Source organism: Heliangelus exortis, chromosome 5 (assembly GCF_036169615.1).
Source record: "Heliangelus exortis chromosome 5, bHelExo1.hap1, whole genome shotgun sequence".
NCBI lineage: Eukaryota > Metazoa > Chordata > Aves > Apodiformes > Trochilidae > Heliangelus > Heliangelus exortis.
Window position 1 is genome coordinate 35,732,638 of NC_092426.1, and position 20,445 is coordinate 35,753,082.

General features: G+C 39.7%; 1 protein-coding gene across 7 annotated transcripts in view; it reads left to right on the forward strand.

The window, feature by feature from the left end:
- Positions 1-2,519: 2,519 nt before the first annotated feature.
- Positions 2,520-20,445, forward strand: part of PSEN1 (presenilin 1) — a 28,733-nt gene continuing 10,807 nt past the window's right edge. For 2 of the 7 annotated variants that reach the window (XM_071744574.1, XM_071744577.1), the window contains exons 1-7: positions 2,520-2,608; positions 5,293-5,431; positions 7,179-7,303; positions 9,997-10,253; positions 11,532-11,673; positions 16,965-17,032; positions 18,722-18,942. In XM_071744574.1, the coding sequence (XP_071600675.1) occupies positions 7,220-7,303; positions 9,997-10,253; positions 11,532-11,673; positions 16,965-17,032; positions 18,722-18,942 (772 nt within the window). In that variant the 5' untranslated portion in view covers positions 2,520-2,608; positions 5,293-5,431; positions 7,179-7,219. Of the gene's footprint in view, positions 2,609-5,292; positions 5,432-6,484; positions 6,529-7,178; positions 7,304-9,996; positions 10,254-11,531; positions 11,674-16,964; positions 17,033-18,721; positions 18,943-20,445 lie in introns of those variants that run through there. The other 5 variants (XM_071744571.1, XM_071744572.1, XM_071744576.1 and 2 more) reach the window with 3 other exon arrangements.

Below are 20,445 nucleotides of genomic sequence, written 5' to 3' on the forward strand. Positions count from 1 at the left end.
TTTAAGGGCTGACATTCTTTTGGAGTCTTATGCAGCATGCCATTATATTTAACACTGCTTTCTGAATCAAGTGTTTACAAATTTGGGGTGGGTTTTTTTAAAACTACCTCCTGCTTTCTGTCAGGTGACTCGAAGCCTGCAAATGCAGATGTGATCCCAGTGTGTTCTTTTGTATTCCTGTAATACTACACACCACAAAATGTTCTTTTTTAACTTCAAGTGTAATGCCCAGATATTACTTTTCTGTTGTGCTTCAGTTTGCCTGAGAATGTTTTGTTTGACATATGCTGCAGTCTTCCTCTTTTTTTTTTTTTTCCTGCAACTTGATGTTACCTTGAGAAATTACTTCCCCACTCTCCCCATACAGTTTTGCATCAGCATTTCCAAAAATTCTCCAAATTCTAAATAAATTCAGAACTTGCTCTGTTTTTAGGAAATACAGAGAAGAGGGAAAGTGAACTTCATGAGTGCTTTTTGTCCTGCTAATAGAGCATTTGTACCATCCTCAGTAGTAGTTAAAAGAAGCCACGTGCAACAAATGCATTGTAATGCCACTGTGTGACATACATCCTAGTTGAGATTCTGATGTGAAAGCTCCAGTTGTGGAACTTCAACTTGTTTCCTTCTGCCCTAACCTAAAGCTGTATATTTAGCTATAATTATGCATTGGCCATAAGCTTGTCCTTTTCCGTTTATCAGGAGGCTGAATGTGTCTGTCTGGGTGAGGAAGATCTCTAAAACAAACTGGAGTGTTAAATATCCTGGTAAGTAAGTATTTAGAAGCAGTGGTGACATGTTGAAAAAAATTATGATGTGTAAATAGAGGTTTTCTTCAATAGTGGAAGGAGGAAGATACATGTTACCTATAGCATCTCCAGCTTGACTTATGCAAGTACTTCAACAAATTTTCCTCTTCCAGAATGCAGAATGATGCTTTGTAAAGTCACAAGTCACTTCTAGTGTTAACCTCTTATTCAAATTAGTTTTATTATTTCGTAGTAATAACAATATATTTTGTGGGTTTGATGCTGGGGAGTAGAACACATTACATACTGCTGTTCTTAGTATAGAAGGGGCCTTTGTCAGCTGGTTTTCTTCTAACAGTAAGTGATTCATTGCAAGATAAGCTTGAAAAATTTGGGGTAGAAAAAGCCTTTTTTTTTTTTTTTGGCCAACATTTTACCATCTTACCAAATTTACAACATTTTACCATCTGAATATGCAATTTAATACACAGTATGTGTGTTATGATAGTGAATGCACATGGTGTGTAGAGGGGATAAAAATACCAGTATTTACACAACAAAACTGGATTCACTTGTCAGTGATCTGGACTTCACTGTGAAACAGGCTTTACACCTTAACCTAAAACATGCCCTTAATCTCCTGATCTTCATGCTGTGTAACAGCCATTAAGTGTTATTTGGAATATGTAAGTACAAAATAGAAACTATCATTTCTTTTGGTAGTGTGCACTGAAAAGAAACAGGAAACCATGAACATGTACTTTTATATTGCCATTAATTTGAAGGGACTTCTTGCTAGGATATTTACCTTGCTCAAGTACTTATTTAGTCTAATTGTAGGTGTTTCCTTTTCCTCCCTTTGAACAGGAGCCTGCTCTAAAGGCAACCATGTAGCTAAATGACTGGGGACAGGGCGAAGGCTACAAACACTTAAATTCAGTTTCATGAATTCCTGTTTTTTACTGCTAATGCTTTCCTCTTCCTGACAGGGCAGCATTAGTCGTTTCATGCTTTTACTAAATAGAGTTGCTAGATAGCTATTGCAGTAGTGTTTTAGAAAAAGTTTACACTTCAAACAGGAAGCTGTTGGCTTTTGTGTTACAATAGGGTTACACTTTTTAGTAACACAGTGAGTTATGCATTTTTAAAAAGGAATTGTGGATTACTCTTCAAATATCATAGGATAGCCTCAACTCTGCAATTGCCTTAAGTCCACCACTGAGTCGCAGCTTCTCGAAAAGATGCCACATTGAGTCTGAATATTTTTTTTCATTTTGAAATTCAAAGATAGAGCCTGTCAGGTTATTTTCACAATACATTTTTGTGGGATCATTTTAATAGCTAGGTTAGTAGGTTATATACGATTTGGGTTTTGGAAAAAAAAAAAAAAAAAAAAAAAGCGTATTTGGTCACGATACCCTTGCTCTTGGGAACAGAAGGTTGTTGGACAAACATCAGGACAAAACTCCGGTACCCGGGCTGCCAGACTGCTGCTCCTGAAGCTTCCAAGCAGGTTCGCTCCGTATCCCCCGCTCCTCGTCCCGACATTTATTCACCTGCCCGCCCACACCTCTGCTTCCACCCTTTCGCGGAGCTGTCGGGGCGGCGGGTCCCGGCTCGGGCCGGAGCTCCCTGGACCCAGGACCCCGTCTGCGAGGTTCCTCCGCGGAGCCGCCCGCTGCGGTGGTGCCGATCCCGATCCCGGTCCCGGTCCCGGTGCCGGTGCCTCCCGGGTGTCACCGACGGAAGTGAGGTCGCGGCGGAGGGCGGGGCCCGGGCCGGAAGCGCTCGGGGCCGGGCAGGGGGGCGGTGAGGAGCCGGTGGCCGAGCCCGCGGGAGCGGAGCGGAGCGGAGCGCAGCAGGTCGGTCTGTCAGCAGCCGGGTAGCCCCGGGCACGCCGCCGCCGGCCTCGGCAGCAGCGTGGGTGCCCGTCGTCCCCGCGGTTCTGCCGGGGCGAGCGCACTGCGCCAGCCGGAGCCGGGCCGGGGGTGTCCCGCAGGCCGGGCCGCGGAGAACCGGGCCGGCGGTGGTGTTAGGGTCAGTCCTGACCCGCGGCCGGGGCTCGGGGCCGGGATCCTGGTCCGCTCCTGCGGGCCGGGTGGAGCGGGGCCGGGATGGGCGGGGTGGACAGGCGGCTCTGGGCCCGGGCAGCTGACGGCGCCGGGCAGGGGAGCGACCCTCACCCCCGAGGGCTTTCGGGGGGCCGGGAACCCCCCCAGGCTCAGCTGCTGCCGCGGGAGAGCGGAGCCTCGGGCAGGGGAGCCGGGCGGTGGGAAGGGCTCCGGCCTGGGGTGGGGCTGAGGGCGAGGTCCGTGGGGTGTTTGGTGTCACCCACCCGGGAAAAGCTGTGGGTGCTGCCGCTGCGTGGTGAGGAGATAAAGCGCGGGTTAACCGCACTGCATTCGCTGTGGCTGACCGAGACTTCTCCGATGGGTTAAGAAGACATTTTAAAGACATTTAGGCTAAATATAAACGCGTGAAACCCACACCTCTTAACTCCAATTGTTCTTGCTAAGGAAAGCCAGAGGAAGCAAGGTAAAACCTGTTTGGGCAGCGTGTTTTAATAGCTTCTCTAGGAAAAAAGATCCGTTTTGTGACTTGTTCTGGGTAACACAGCTGAAATTCGTGTCTGTTGAGGCAAAGTTCGTTTCTAGAGTTCATTCATTCATTCATAGTTACGTTTCAGACTTGGGAGTGTTCACTTATTTAATAATAATAGAAAGTGAAGTTGTTAGGGAAGCTGCCCTGAATCAATTTTCTGAGCTCTTGTGTTATCAAAAGGGATCGTTTTAATAAACCATAAGTTTTGAGGCCTGTCAGGCACTGTCATCCAAGTTTTTGCACAACTTTCCTGCCTTTTATGCCCCGTGTCTTCAGTTTCTTTCTGCTACTCAGTAGCTGTTTTTTTGTTTGGTGAGTTTGTGGTGGTTTTCTTTACCAGTCTTTAAATAGGATTTTGTGAGTTGATGCTATGTTTGTTTTACTCATGTAATTTAATTAGAATTTTGATACATTATTATGTGAAAAAAAACCCTTATGTTTGGACAAAAATAGCCAACTTTTTCCTTTATGGTGGCCCTGTTACTGAGAATTTTTATGAGTAACAGCCTTAAGACAACGTTGCTTGTATTCTGTACCCCCACCAAAGAATTAGAGAGAAAAACCTAAAAAAGTGAAAGCAACGTAATGCCAATTTATTTTCATCTAATCTTACATTTCATTATATTTTAAATTAGATGTGATTTATTTTTAACTACAAATGCACAAGAGAGCCATTTTAGTGAATACTTGCATTGTCTTTTTCCAAACAATTCATGTGCCCCCATTAGACTCATTAAATTGTTGCTGCTTCCTAATGGCTCTTCAGTGTAAGCTATATCCCTGCTGAAGTTAGTAAGCATTACTTTGTAAGATATGTATTTATCTGTAGGTAAAACCAACTTCTGCACCTTAGGGTGCATGAAAATAGACTAAATTCCCTCTTTAAGATGCTGTCTTGCAGCACTTGTGGCTGCCCCCAAATTGAGAGGCCTTGCTTTGTGATGTCCTCCCTCGTATGAGCTTCCCCCATACATCAGTTGAGTATACAGCAGAAAAATATTCTTATTTTCTTTTTCTGGATTTGTTTTCTTCCATTTTAGCAAATAAAATTTACTGTAAAGAGGACTGATGAGGGCTGGAATTGGCACAAGGTAGGAGCAGAGCCACTCAGGATGGAAGTGAGGACTGGCACTCCACCCTTTAGGCAGTGGTTTATTCACTTCCCTGTGTTTTGTGTAACCAAGCCAGTGATTTATCTGGACTTACTCATTGTTTCTAAAAACTGTGTTTCTTTCTGGAATTTACGTAGTGACGTCACTCTTCTTCCTCTTTCCCCTACACTGCTTTAACCTCCTTTGTTATGGAGTACATGGATTATTCATGTTTGCATAGGAAAAAGTGTGGGACTTTTTAAAGGAAGAATGTATAAAGCTGTTAGAAACTGTCTGTATAAATTTTGATCATCCACAAAACCTACCATTTGGGGAGATTCTTGAGTCTCAGCTGAAATACTGTTTTGTATAGCTCTAGGTCAATCTTAGACCTTATAATATTAAAGATATATTCAGATTTTAAATGATCCAGTGTAACTCAGTCATCCTTGCTTGAAGATTCCCCTTAAGCCTATCAGCATTTCAAAACTGAACAACTTGAGGCAGTTGTACTCTGCTGAGAGAAAAACATAGAAGTTGTGCTCTCAGTGATCATTCAGTGCTTCTCGTTTGTTGCACAAGAAGGAATGGAGAACTGCTTTGAATTATTAATTTGTTGCTGACTTACTTCCGTGGCTGATGAACTAGTTTGATAACACCTAGACACTTGTATTTTTATGTGGGAAAATCCCTATTACAACCTCTTGGTAATGGTGTGGTACAGTTCAGTATCATGGTGTAGACAGAAAATAGTTGTCTTTGGTCTGTGTGAACTCTAAAAGCTGAGTAGGGAGGGGATGGGGAACTTGATCATGGAAGAAAAAAGAGTTTTTACACATCTTTTTTTCTTTCAGCATCTCAAGAAGATCCGTTTTTGTAGAAATAAGTGATTTCCAGAGGACAGCTCCAATGACAGAACTGTCTGCACACTTACCCCAGTTTCAGCATGGGCAGCTGACAGAAAACTTCCCTGATAACCACCACAGCAACACCGTATGTAACCAAAAGAAATTCATTACCTGGTAGTTGTTAAATCAGGATGGATAATGAATGTAGATGAAAACACAGTTCAGAATGCTAGAAATCTGTTTGCTGGGAGTAGTTTTCTCAGTCTGGACTATTGTGGTGATAAGTAGTGCAGAAAGAAATACTCTGTAAAATACCTGATGTTCTAAACTCATTATTATGTACATATAGCACTTCTTCCAGTTTAAACTGGTGTTGGAGTGACCAAGCCTATGGGAAAAAAAAAGGAAATGGGGTGGGATGCTCCTTTGTCAAACACAGACCTTTGAAGGATTTAGGGAGCTCCCCATCTAGCCTGCTGTGCTCTTCTTGATCCACAGGTTTCTCAGTCACAGACTTAATTTAAGTCGAGGTAGAGCTTCATGCCTGCATTTTGTTGTTGCTGTCTCTAGAGGGCTGGTCCTCCTATGCAGGAGGAGCAGCCCTGCCTTGTAAATAATTGTCAAGATGCTCTCAAGGGTTCTTGTGGTTTTGAGAGGGGAAGGAGGAGGGGAACTCAAACATGAAAGTTTTATTTGACTGCTTTGAAAGATGTAAGCACATAATTGTTGCTAAAACTGCACTTGTACTGCATGTGTTTTGATAAAACCAAGTATAGTGATCTACCTGGGTGTGGTGCTTGGATATATCATGCTCAGTTCTTTGTTCCTGCTATAGGTCTTGAATATCAGGTTTCCTTGTGACACTGAAATGCTCAGCTCTTGTGAGGCTGAGCCACTTGTAGCAGTGTTTGTGGCACTGATTTAAGAGAATATTTTGATCCCTGCTCTATTTCTATACAATCCAGCAGTAGAGTTCTGAAAAATCCTTGTGTTTATCTCAGATCAGCATCCTGCTGTATCAGTGAAAATATTACAAGTTTGAAAAATAATTTTTAAATTAAGTCAGACTGTCTTAAGACCTTAGAGATTATAGAAACTGTTTATAAAAATGGAAAAGTGGAAATTTTCCTGCTGCATCTTTTGTGCTTTTACTTCAGAGGGAATGAAAAAGGTTTCTCTTCATTTTGGACAGGTGAGAGATTAGCTTTTATTTAATACTCCTGCCAGAGGCAGAGCTCAGTGGTAAGCTGTGGGCTCACCATCCTTGTAGATAACTTGGTGATGCTTCTTCCCAGCAATGGGGAACAGCTGGTTCTGTTTACTTCTCATTGACCAACTCTACTGATAAATTACTACTTGTGCTTTTTCTTGCCATATTTAAATGTAGCTCTAGGTGTAGTTTCAGTACTTAGTTGTAATGATTTTTCTCCCCTACACACAGCAGCTTTGCTTTTTGTACATATGTACAAAAGTCCTTTCCTGCCTAAGTATGCCTATCTTTTGTGGCTAACACATGGGAAATCACCAAGTACTGTGATTTTTCCATCTCTCTTCTTCCAGTCATGCACCAAAGTTTTCAGCCCAGTCTTAAATATCTGTCACTCTGTAATGGTCTTTAAACATAAATGGTGTATGTGAGAACTAATGAAGTCTGTGTCTACTCTCAGATGAGGTCTGCTTCTGATTTGTAAATCTGGATTTTATTAATAAAATCTTCTTAACAAATATGCTAGTCTTTTATCTCTTGGTTCAGTGGCATTGCTCTGGGTTTGCTATTAACTGTTTTCCTGATAGGGGGGAAAAAAAACCAACCTATCATTTGCTTTTGATACTGATTATTCACCTGAAAGCGCGTAGCTCGTTACTTACGTTTGCTTACGGTGTTACAACAGGTGTTACTGACTTTTTAGCTTCAGAATTTTCACTTTTAACTATGTCTGAGGAAAGTGAAGAGTCTGTTCCTTTGCTTCCACTTCAGCAAGAGTCCATGGCCTCTGCTCTGTATAATACTGATCAGGTAGGATATGAGTGCACTTTGTTCTTTTAAGCAGTGGGGCATGCGCATGTCATATTTAGCTACGCTTGAGTAGCCTGAAAGGAAAACTTTGTCTGGTTTTAACCCTGAATGAGAGAATAACTCTTGTAACTCTTTTGATGCTTATCTGCCTTTCATGCACTGTTTTAATATGCCAAGGCATTCTGTGATTGTGTCTTTGTTCCTAACTAGTGGAGGGAATAAAACAGCGTATGTGGCGCCGATTTCTTCTATTTTTCTCTGTATGTGTGATTTTACAGGGGTTTTTTGTAGTGCTTTTTTAATCAGGCTTTCCCTTTGGCTGCTTTTGTGTTTGCTTTGCAAAGCTGTAGATTTTGATTTTACTTTCCATGTTTCTGTGCCTACGGCAGGGGTGCTTCCACATGCAAGACTGCTGTTAGAGCAACATATTCTGCAAGTGTGCAGAAACCTAAATACTAGATCTGCTATTCTAATGAAGTGTTCCAGCACTCTCATATCTCCAATGTAGTGTTACTGTGATCATCTTGGGCAGTTTATTTGGACATGTAAGCTTATTGTTGTCTTGGAGACTGAGAGAAATGGAATATTTTCACTATAAAAGTGAGAAATGTTGCATTAGAACTGTGATCTGCACAAGAGGAGGTTCACTTGCAGCCAGCATCTCAGAGCAATTAAATATAATATCTTTACTTCCATTCTGCCATATTCCTGGTTTTATCTGACTTTCAAAATTTTAAGTGAGGACTTTATGCCAAATGCTAGGTGATTTATAATGAATCTTTCACTTAGTAAGAAATGCCAAATCTTTTTCAGGACATAGTTTAAGTTAATGACACTAAATTAAAATTGAGGTTCAAACGTTTAATTCTAAAAGTCTGGATGCCTGCTACTTTTAATTGCTTAATTTAATTGCTTTAATTGCTTAATTAAGACAATTTTAGATATTTTTTTCCTCCCCTTATATTCCATTTCATTTTTGAAAAATAAAGCAATTTTTCTTAGAGGACAGTTGTTGAAACCCTACAGAACTTGATTCTGAGGATACCACAAAAAAGAAGTAAATAGATAAAGCATTTGTATTTTGTGTATTGTTACTTATATTTGTGTATTGTTACTTGGTAATGTTTTGTAAAAGCAAATTTTTCGTGAGTTCTGGAAGTTGTAAAGATTCAGTCAAGGTTTTAGCACTGTCACTGTTTGCAGTTCAAAGTCCAGAGGCTTGTACTTCTTAATCACTTAAGTGCTTTTGAGAACCTCATTATGAGTTCCAGAACAACATCTCTTTTCTGAGGGTGGGGCTGAGGAAATATTTGGAGATAAAGAATCTCCAAAATTGCCATTGGTTTATCAAAAAAATGCAGTGAGTTTAAGAGATACAAGTCAGCAATTGTGTTTGGAAATGCTATTAAGAACAGATAATGAGACTTTAAAATTCCATGTTTAAAGAAAAAAATAACTGCATAGGAGTACTTAAGCAGAAATACATCAGCTTATTTTCCGTTCTCCATCAGTTTTACTAAAAGGGATATTTTAAAAGTATTACAAAAGGTATCTTCTTTCAATTTATTGTACAGTTTCATCTAAAGCTGCTTTAGTGCACCTACTGAAACTGAACTGTTCGTAAATGAAGTAGTTCTGAAGAAATGAGATTAATTTTTTAACTAATGAAAAATCTTTGTGTTACCTCTCCTATGTTAAACCTTTTGAGTGGAGGGAGTGAGAACAGTACAGCATTGGCTTTGGACATGGTAATGCACTAAAAAAAAAAAAATATGTATAAACTGTTAGGGCCACAAGGTTTGTGGCAACAGGAGGAATGCAGACCTGATCCTTTACTTGCAGGTGGTGTTTCCAGTGTCTGTTTTTGCATATAGTTATATAATTCCATTTAAAGTTGACCTCTGTCCTTGTATTTCAGTTATACCCTTGATGCTTCGTGTGGCAGTATGAGCAAGGCCAGGAAGCTTTTCCATATTTGTTGACAAAAGTGGTGGATTTTCTTCAGTGTCAGTGAAAGGATGTTGCAGTAGTATGCTTAGGAAAGGAGAGAAAGAATCTGCATGATCAGTTCATCGTGTTAGAACTTGGGGATCAAATCCCAGTATAAAGACTGAGAATTATTTGAGTTTGTTCACCATTTCTGTGTCATCATTCTCTCTAAAAACATGGGAAGAGAGTATCTTGTGAAACTCCATTTTAATATATATTCTGTGTACTGTAGTCGGAGTAGCATGGTAAGGAAAACAGAAATTTTCTTGTGACTTTTGTGGACATAGGCTCATAAATGTCTGCTTGGTATTATTTCTAGGAATGGATGCAATTAATTTTTGACAAGCTATGAGTAATCTATTGTTATGCACTCTTCTGTCAACTGTGGCTTGGGCCAAAGGAAAAGTTGTCTGTCTTTATTCAGCTTCTAAAATTCTATTTAAAGGAAAGGTGACAGAGGCTGTTGGACACAACCAGCCCTACTTTCAGCTGCTATTTCTAATATAAATGCTTCTGACATAACTTTGTGCTCCTGTTCTTTTGATAACTACGTGATGCGATTGATTACTGCTGGTTAAGTCCTTGCTGTGGCAGGTGTTCTTGGCAGTAAATATACCTCACATTTCCTCCTCAAAATCCTTATGTTAGTGTACAAGAATATGACTGTGGGTAGTTGCTGAGGGAACTTTTTTTATGTGTTGCAGAATGACAACAGTGAAAGACGTCGCCATGATAATAGCGAGCGCAGAAGAAATGACAATCCCGAATCTGAGACCAATGGGCAGCCACAAAACAACATTCAGCATGTGGTGGAACAAGATGAAGAAGAAGATGAAGAGCTGACGCTGAAATATGGGGCAAAACATGTGATTATGTTGTTTGTACCTGTCACACTTTGCATGGTGGTCGTTGTTGCAACCATCAAGTCTGTCAGCTTTTATACACGGAAGGATGGACAGCTGTATGTATCATTTTTTTTTTCCTTATCTTTTCACTGGACTCACTTAGATAATCTTCTTTAATCTCCATTTCTTCTGGAGTCTTAATTCAAGCAGGGAACCCTCTTGTTCTTCTCCACCAGCCCACATATATTTTTCTTTCATTCCTTCCAGAAAGTAGAATCTATATATATGTGGTACTGTTGACATCTGTTGTCTGTCTGGTGACCAGCTGGGATAATATCTTTGTTGTTACTGCTTGTTTCAAATCCTAGTCTTCATTTTAATACCTCAGTATGCCCTGTGATATTTATAAAATAAACTCAATTTTGAGCTAAAGCCATTTCAGTTGTACTCTAGTAAAATACAGGGATTTTGGAGAAGGAAAAAAAAACCTAACCTACTCATTTAAATGAAATAACGTACATGACAGGTTCTGGTTTGCCAATGCTGTTTGAAAAAAAAATTCAAATGCAAGAGGAAGGTACTTTTATGAAGTTCACTTCTGTTGCAGTTACAGAAACTTTCCTGGCAGGTGTTCTGTATAGTGGCTCTAATGTTATTGGAGTGCAAAGTATTATTCTTGCAAACCAAACAAAAAAACCCAAGCATTTTCAGTGAAAGCTGATTTGAAAGAGAGGATACAAAGAAAAAAAGAGCCTGTCAGAAACTGCAGTGAATCAGTCTAAATGTTCCACTGTGAAAACATTTAGACAAAATTATTCAAAGTATGTTTGGCTTTGAAATGTTTGTATAATATAAGCATGTCATAAAATGTTTCAATAAAACACAGAGTTCTTTTTCACTAAGTTGTTGATCAGAGAATTATGTTTATTTACATAATATTTATGGTGTTTCCTCCTTGTCTAGTAACAAAGTGCTTTTTTCCCCAGCTTGTGTTTAAAAGAGTGTTGAGCTCATACATAATTTTATTTTGTTGAAATCACTGGGGAACTTTTCACTGTAAATCCACTAGATGGTGTGCTTAGAAAGGTCTAGCTGCCCTGATAGTCTCATGGTTCATAGCATGTGAGTAATTATATTGGGCAACCTGGAGTTGTTCTTGTTTGATTTACAAAGTAGTATATAGTTGTAATCTAAGAATATTGGAAAGGCAAATCTTCTAAGGAAAAAAATCTTTATTTATTCTTTTAAATTAAAGTTTGCCTTATATTATACTGTGCTGCGTTTCTGCACAGCTCTGAATCGAAAGATTACTGCAGTTTCATTTGCTGTTGGTCTCACATATCCAACACATCTGTGCATTCAGTGGCATTTCAGTTGACTCTTTGTTGTTGTAGCATCTACACTCCTTTCACAGAAGAGACAGAAACAGTTGGACAACGAGCCCTGAATTCCATTCTCAACGCCGCTATCATGATCAGCGTTATCATTGTCATGACCATACTCCTGGTTGTGCTTTACAAATACAGGTGCTACAAGGTGAGTATAAATATAATTGACTTGAGTAACTGTGCTAGTTGTAGCTAATTAGGATTGTATTGCTTTCTGCTCTGTGAAATGTATTTGTGTACTGAAATGTGTAGTCAAGAACTACCAAGTACAGACCTGGTCCTACAGTTTCAAAGCTCTTCAGGACTTTGCCCTCTCCCTGCCCTGCCCCCAGTGTAGCTCCCAACACTGTGGCTCTGTGTAAGTGGCTCTGAATACCAGGCAGTATCCATATAGTGAACACAGTGACTCTTCAGGGACTTTTGTGAAAGTCTTCAGTCATATAATGACATAATCCAGGCAAGTCCAGGCCTAGCATAAATAATTGCAATGTCACTTGCCTGGGAGTTGTTCATGAAAACTCCTAGTGGTCTTTTGATCTTAAGGACCCATTTGACAGGTCTTGGCATAACAAAACTTCCCAGTGTGCAGTCAGAACCTTGAAACTGTTTCATAGTTGTAAAACAAGCTGTGGGATCCATGCACTGGCACAAAGCTTTGCTCCATTTTTCTATTTTCAAGAGAAAAAAATGTTTTCTTCATGGCTGTGGATGCAGCCCCTTTATGAACTGTCTGTGGAGCAGCTAGGGAAAGTATTTCTGCCTGAATCTGCATACAGCTTGGCCCTGTGTTTTTTGAAGTATGGACTCTTTCCTCACAGTGCAATGTTAAATCTGAACTGACAAAGTTTTCTTTTTAAACTGTCGATTCTGTTCATTCTAATGAAGTCAGATAAGTCAGGTACTCAGCTAGGTTTCTTGGCAGCCAGTCAGTTCTCCTTAGGTGCTGAAGGCATCAAATGGTTCTTACTAAGCTTTTCATATTTCTGACTTCCCTCCTGACCTTACAAAACACTTCATATTCTCCTCAAAAAAATAATTATTGTAATAACAAAAAAATTCATATTACTGGAAAACATAAACTTCCTGTGTTTATGTTTTATCCTAACTTAAACAAATAAATAACTTCTTATTTTTAGAATTACTAACAGAATTTAGAATTTAGAATTACTAACATAGAATTTCTATGCTGCTATACCAGAATACTGTAAAATGGAGTTACTTGTTTGTTGAATTCTATTTTGCATGCAGTTGTATATGTAGAATGTAGTCTAGATTTTGGGGAAAGGAACTTCCAGTGAAAGGATGTTATAACTCCAACTGGTAGTGGTCATTTGCTTATATTAACAAGATTTTTGTCTGAAAACTCCTTTGGAGAAAGGAAGTACTATTTCAGCCTTACTACTGTTAGTTTCCTGTGTTTCTCCTGTATATGGTAAATTAGGCATGGTCCTGACTCTAGCTCCTAAATCTGACCAGAAACAGCATCTTCAAAGGTGATTCTGTTTGACAAGCTTTTCTTTTTAATGTATTTCATTCTCTGCATTCTTCATTGTTTTAATGTTAAGTCTGCCTAACCAAAATCTGGCTACTGCAGCTCATTTTAATTCTCTCCATTCTGAAGTCCTTAGGTTTTATTCAGGGTGTAGCAGGCAAAGCTGACTGTACCAACAATCAATTAGTGTAGAAGCTGTTGTCAAATGAAGAATGAAAATTCTTTAATTAGAAGGGAGCAGACCAGTCTTGGTATGCTGCTAGGAAAACACTGGCCAAAACTTACAGGAAATACTTTGGAAAAATCACTTGCATGAAAAGAGTCTGGTGATCTGGAAAATGCTGTAGTGAATGAGATACATACTGAGAATAAAACAAACAACTGTGTGTAAAATGCCAACTTATGTCAGCTCTTGAAACTACTGCCTTTAATACTGCTGATGGTAGTTAGGCAAAGTGTATGCAAACATTTGCTGGTCTATGCTTTTGGTCTTTGATGTTCTTAGCATTTTACTTGAATTAAACATCAGTATTTGCATTATTTCTTTCAGTAGTAAAAAAATTTAAGAGGTCATAGTAAAAAAGAAGAACTACAGAGAGAAGTCCCAGTATTATTAAAAGAAATTACACAGCTTGCTTTGCCATTTTCTTAAAATGGTTTCAGCTCGCTTTGCAGGAAATAAAATTACTCTGTCAGGTCACTGCTCAGATGTATCAGTAACTTCACAAGTTTGAAAGTTGGATTCTGTTTCAGGTACAAACACTCTTTAGCTTTAGTGTGGTTTTTTTTTTTTCCTAAACTACTGTGAGTGGTGACAGTTTGTTGGACTGAGACAGATACTTTGACAGTTTCCCTGCAGCATCTTTACAGGCACCGTGCTTATTACATCTGAGAAATCCTGAAGTCTCTTTGAGAATACACAAGCAAATATAGAAAGCCAGTCTGTTAGATTAGCAAGTTAAATGACACGTTTTATTAGGGTGAAGGTTGAATTTGAATCTGTTTTAGTAAATCATAGAATAGTTTGGGTTGGAAGGGACCTTAAAGTTCATCTAGTTCCCAGCCCTGCTGCACGGCCAAGGACACCTCCCACTAGACCAGTCTGTCCTTGAACACTGTGTAGCCACAGTTTCCCTGGGCAAACTGTTCCATCAACACCCTTATAGTGAAGGATTTCATAGAATCATAGAATCATAGAATTAGCCGGGTTGGAAGGGACCTCAGAGATCATCAAGTCCAACCCTTGACCCGCTGGTGCGGTTGCTAGACCATGGCACTGAGTGCCACATCCAGTCTCTTTTTAAATGTCTCCAGGGACAGAGAATCTACCACCTCACCAGGCAGTCCATTCCATTGCCTGATCACCCTCTCCGTAAAGAAATTCTTTCTAATATCTAACCTAAACCTCCCCTGGCACAACTTAAGACTGTGTCCTCTTGTCTTGTTGAAAGTCGTCTGGGAAAAGAGACCAACTCCCACCTGGCTACAACCTCCTTTCAGGGAGTTGTAGAGAGCGATGAGGTCTCCTCTGAGCCTCCTCTTCTTCAGGCTGAACAGCCCCAGCTCTCTCAGCCTCTCTTCATAAGGGCCTGTGCTCGAGTCCCTTCACCAGCTGGGTTGCCCTCCTTTGGACCTGCTCCAGGACCTCGATATCCTTCCTGAACTGAGGGGCCCAAAACTGGACACAGTACTCGAGGTGTGGCCTCACCAGCGCTGAGTACAAGGCCAGAATCACTTCCTTGGACCTGCTGGCGACGCTGTTTCTGATACAGGCCAGGATGCCTAATTTCTTCCTAATGTCTAGCCTAAATCTAACCCCTTCCAGTTTAAGGTTCTTCTCCCTATCACTACATGCCCTTATAAACAGTCCCTCCCCAGCTTTTTTCTTGTAGCCCCCTTCAGGTACTGGAAGGCCACTGTAAGGTCTCCCCAGAGCCTTCTCTTCTCCAGGTGAATGGCCTGGAAGTGTATCTTCTTTCAGCCTGTCTTTACAGGAGAGGTGCTCCAGCCCTTTGTGGCCCTCCCCTGGTCTGGTTCCAACAATCCATGTGCTTCTAATTTTTGGGTGCTCCAGAACAGTACTCCAGGTGGGGTCTCACAAGAGCAGAGCAGAGGGGGAGAATCATCTCCCTTGACCTGCTGCCCACCCTTATTTTGACGCAGCCAGGATACAGTTGACTTTCTGGGCTCCAAGCACACACTGCTGGCTCATATTGAGCTTCTCTTCAGCCAACATCCTTAAATCCTCAAAGCTATTCTCAATCCATTCTCCACCCAACCTGTATTTGTGCTTAAGATTGCCCTGACCCAGGTGCAGGACCTTCTGCTTGGCCTTATTGACCTTGATGAAATGGGCATGGGCCCAGCTCTCAAGCCTGTCATGGCCTCCCTTCCCTCCAGCATGTCCACCACACCATGCAGCTTGATATGATCAGCAAACTTGCTCAGGGTATACTCATTCCCACCATTCATGTCTCTGACAAAGAGATTAAACAGCACTGGTCCCAGTACCTGCCCTTGAGGAATGGCACTCATCACTTCTCCATTTGGATATTGAGCCATTCACCACAACTCTTTTAATGTGACCATCCAGCCAATTCCTTATTCCCCAAATGGCCCATCCATTGAAACTGTATCCTTCTAATTTAGAGACCAGGAAGGGAAAGAAACACTGAAGTATTTTGAAAGAGGCAATGTGAAAGAGCAGACTGAATGCTTAAAAAATGGCTGAGAATATTAAAAGAGCTTGTGAAAAAGCTAGTATTAGACTAAATATATTAAATTATAACTGTAGTAACAAGATTCTTAGTTTGCAAGGAAGTCCTGAATGCCTTTTGTAAACATTTTTAGTCTGTGTTTGTAAATTTTTAGTCTGTGTTCATATGGGCTTGACTTTTAAATTCACTTCTGCAAAATATTTTGAAAACTGTAACAGGGGATGCATTCTACTACACATCTCTCAAAAGAGAAATAGGTAACAGTTTCTAACCAGTTTCTGAGTACTTTGATCTATGTACATGTGGTGTATGTGTGACTGGTGTACAATTATAGCTAATTAAACAGTTAATTTTCCACTGAGCATGTCTGTTCAAAACAGGACTTCTTATGCAGCTTGAATTTCAAGATTATTGCTTCTAGCTGGTTGTTGGCTTGCAGTATTTGGTCTGGTTTTGTAGATAAGATTCTGTGGTGGGCATTTGACAAATACATGTTTCAATCAGAGATTACCAAAGTAACAGAGCTCTTCAATCTTAATTTTCAATTTTTCACAGTAGTATTCAAAGAGTGTTGTGCACTTTCATCAGTGCAAAGTCTGAGTAGCTGTCATTTCTAAAATTAAAGCTGTGTCCTTCTTAGTTTAAATCTGCTTAATTTAAACCAGAGCTGTTTTTTCTTAAATTGTTTGCCATGTGTATCTGCTGTCTTATCTAAATTAGGTATTGCTTGTATAGATGATTGATAAAGAAAATAGAAATCCTCATATAGCCATTCATCAGTGATGTGCTAAGTCTGAATTTCAACAGATAAGCACTGAAGATTTTTTGGTTCCAGCATTAATTCTCTAACTTCTGAAAATTATTTGCAATCAGAGCAGACTTTTTAATGGTGAAAAATCAATCGTTTTCCAGCTGTGTTAGTACTTGTCACTTCTGCTATATATTGTTAAACCACTATTATCAAAATGGCCAAAAAATATACAAACAGTAGTTTTCATTGTATAGAACCTCTACTGAAAGAGCACAAAGAATTTATAATTTGTAAGTGTCCATTAAAATATGGTATGTATAGACTAATATACTAAATAGACTAGATACAACCAAATACATAGATCTTGATTTTTTGCTTTAATCAAAAGGGAAAATAGCCTTTAAAGCCTTTTAAAGTGATCATTAATTTTTGAAATATCAAATTTAAAAAAACCCTGTATTGGTATTTTTTTTTTCAAGGTGATCCATGGTTGGCTTATCATTTCTTCTCTTTTGCTGCTTTTCTTCTTCTCATTCATCTACCTGGGGTAAGTGAACTAAAGCTATCTTTCATTTATTAGTTTGTGTATGTATTTTTCTTTAGAACTAACCTTTCAATCTTTAGAATGATAGTGAGTAAGTTATTGCTGTAATTGTGTTTGTTTTGTATAGGTTCATAAGAGTATATATAAGAAAGTGTTGTGGGTTTATACTGCATCTGATACTGTACAGGAGATATCCATTACATGTGCATCACCAGAATAAGTTATTTTCCACACAGTAGCTTCTTCTGGTGGTGTATCTTCTGACAAATGTTTCACAACAACATGATTCCAGGGCAGTTGTCTGTATCATGGCTTTTGGTATGTGCAAAGGCTGTTTGCATGGGAGTACCTGAAAAGATTTATCAGCTCTCTCACCACAATATATTCAGTGTTTTTTCAAATGAAGAAGCCTGCCTTTGTCCAGACATCAAGAAAAATTGTACATAATACTCAGGATGAGCAACCTGACCATGGTTTCTAACTAGAGAGATGCCATGCAGTTACAGAGTGTGTGATTCTGTACCACTTGATGGCATACACACTTCTCTTTGAAGCAGCTTGTTTACTTTGGTCTCTAGGGGAAGGAAATGGTGTTATCAGTCCCTAATTTTTGCCACAAGTGATCTGTGATGCCTTGTTTGGCATCAGTATTTTCTCTAACCTTGGTAACACTTTTTGAATTCCAAGACAATGCATCCTGCACAAGTGCAGTGCAGACTGGGTGGAAACAAGTTGCCAGTCTCACTTCCTTTGGGTTTGGGTTGGAGCTGGCACTCTCCTGTTAGCACATGTGAGCAGAGGGACCAAAGGCTCTCCTGACACTCTGCTTTCCTTTACCTGTCCCTGCAGCCTCACAGCACTGCTGGCTTCCTTTTGCAGAAGTGCAGTGGGTGAGGAGCTGGGTTGTGGACCCATTATAGGTGATGGCAGGAAGGGGCATCCTATTAACACCGTACAGCCCAAAGGCTAACTAACAACTAGGGAAGGAAGACACATTTCCTGGGAAAAGCATCAAGCACATTCCAAGGTTCTGAGTGGCTTGATGTGTTTGTAGCAGCAGAATTTAGAAACATCTGTCAAATCTGGTGACAGCATATTTGTCTGTTTTGGCATATTAGTTATTGAGGGTCTTACTTAGTTTGTAGTATTTGGTATAACAGAGTGGGATTGGTCTTCCAGATAAAAAGAAAAAAGCTTTTTACTTTAGTGTTTGTAGTGAAGAATAAAATAGAATAACCATGTATGTCTTACTTTGAAATTAACAAAATGTTTCCATACTACAGGCAGCAGGTAAGTAGAAAGAGATCTGTTAGCATGCCTTTAAAGATCTGTTATAACCTCACAAGTTCTTACTCTTCTTATTCCTTAAAAATCATAAGTATAATCAAAATGACTGGTTTTTCAGTGGTGTAATTTCCTGACATTTTCTGTCTTGTTTGAGGAAATAGAACATTAACGAAAACTTTCAGAAAGGTGAAAGAGTTGGTGTGAAGCAACCCCTGGTAAAATTGACCCCTTTGGGAAGAATTGTTGAGTACTAATCTGAGATACAGTTTTACATTTATGCCACTACACTGACTATAAAAATTAATTAAACCAAAAAAATATTCCGAAGCTCGCATCTGTAATGTGTTTCTATTATTTTAAGCAAATGCAGTCTGTGTTAATTTCCATGTATTTGTTTTATTTTAGTGAGGTTTTTAAGACATACAACGTTGCCATGGACTACATTACAGTGGCACTCATAATCTGGAACTTTGGTGTTGTGGGAATGATCTGTATTCACTGGAAGGGTCCTCTGCGGCTCCAGCAGGCGTATCTCATCATGATAAGTGCTCTCATGGCCTTGGTGTTCATTAAGTACCTTCCTGAGTGGACTGCATGGCTTATCCTGGCTGTCATTTCAGTGTATGGTAAGATCTGGGGCAAAGCCTGGTACCAGATAACACAGTGGGAATTCTTTCTCTTCCTTAACTTTTCATTTGTCTGACCAGACGTTAAAAAAAAAAAAAAAATAACGAAAGAGAGGGGTGGAGGTGTCATCCAAAGTAGTAGATAAAGTGATTGTAGACTGCAGAAATAAAAGTAATCTAAACTGAGATCAGTCCCCTGCAGCTGAGGGGTTTGGGTAACTGTGTGATGCCATCTTTTTGTGTGTGTTTACTGGGCTTTATAGATTCTTTGGGGAGGACAGTTGAAGTAATTGAAGTCATGAGGGTTAAGAGACATATGTTGCCATTTTGATCTCTTCTGTGAAGGTGGAGAGCTTTTGGTTTCTCATTTTCCCCAAGAATCTTTGGAAACTATTGTGTGCTCAGAATTCAGCAACGTGTTGTTTGGGTACAGTTCCATACAGGAATAGATTTGCCCAACCTGTGAATTGCTCCAGTTTGTAGACATGGAAAGAGCACCCTGACCCATGCTTCATAAGATAACAAGAAGGAAGCAAGGAAGGACTAAAGGCAGATTTTGTTGCTTAAAGTCATTTTATGTTTAGAAGGGTATAGTTGCAAGATCTGATGATTTATTTTATTTTTTTTAATAAAAAGACAACTCATTTGCATTACACATATTTTCAGAGAGATGACTGACATACCTAGACATAAGTTTTTTCATAAAGCTTTAGAGGGCACTGGATACTTTTGGTAGGAAGATCGTTCTGTATCCCAGGTACTGATTTAGTTCCCATGCAAGACAAAAATCCAGTTACTTAGACATAATTAAATCATTACAGATTAGGAGTATCCATGAAGATGTGCTCATAACTTGATTTTTTTTTTTTTTTGGAAGCATGTAAGTGTGATAAATACGTAGTCTGAAAGTCACTGATAATGATAAAGACCAAGGATCTGTCCAGTTGTGGAACTGCAGGGATTAATAAAATGCAATTATCTCTGGTAGGTCAGTGTACTCTTAAAGTGTCCTTTTTCTTCAGAGGGAAGCAAAATGTCCCTTGTGTGTATGCTTATAGATCTTACAAAGATCTGCCCATCCCTTCTCCCCACTTGAAATCACTGGAATAAATCTGAGTGTTCCAAGCATTTGGCATTCATTCAGTGATTAAAAACCAGAATGACCCTTCAGATTGTATTCCAAGACCATAACTTTGTTGTTTTGAGCAGAGAGGAAGGAAGTTTGAAAGGCCCTGACCCCATGCTAAGAATTCTTCACTTGAGCAGGAGCAGCAGGGGTGCAGTTAGCTCAGGCACAGAAGGACAAGTAAGCTGCTACTCTCAGTCAGATTTTGTTTGAAATGAATTTAAAGACACACAGTGAGTGCACAACTGCAAAAGGTAGTAACAAAGCTCATATGTAAATGCTACAGATTTCTGTCCAAATACCCAGACACGGGAAAAGTAGCTGAGGTGGTGGAGTTGAGAATTTCATAAACAAACTATTAACATTCAGGAACATCT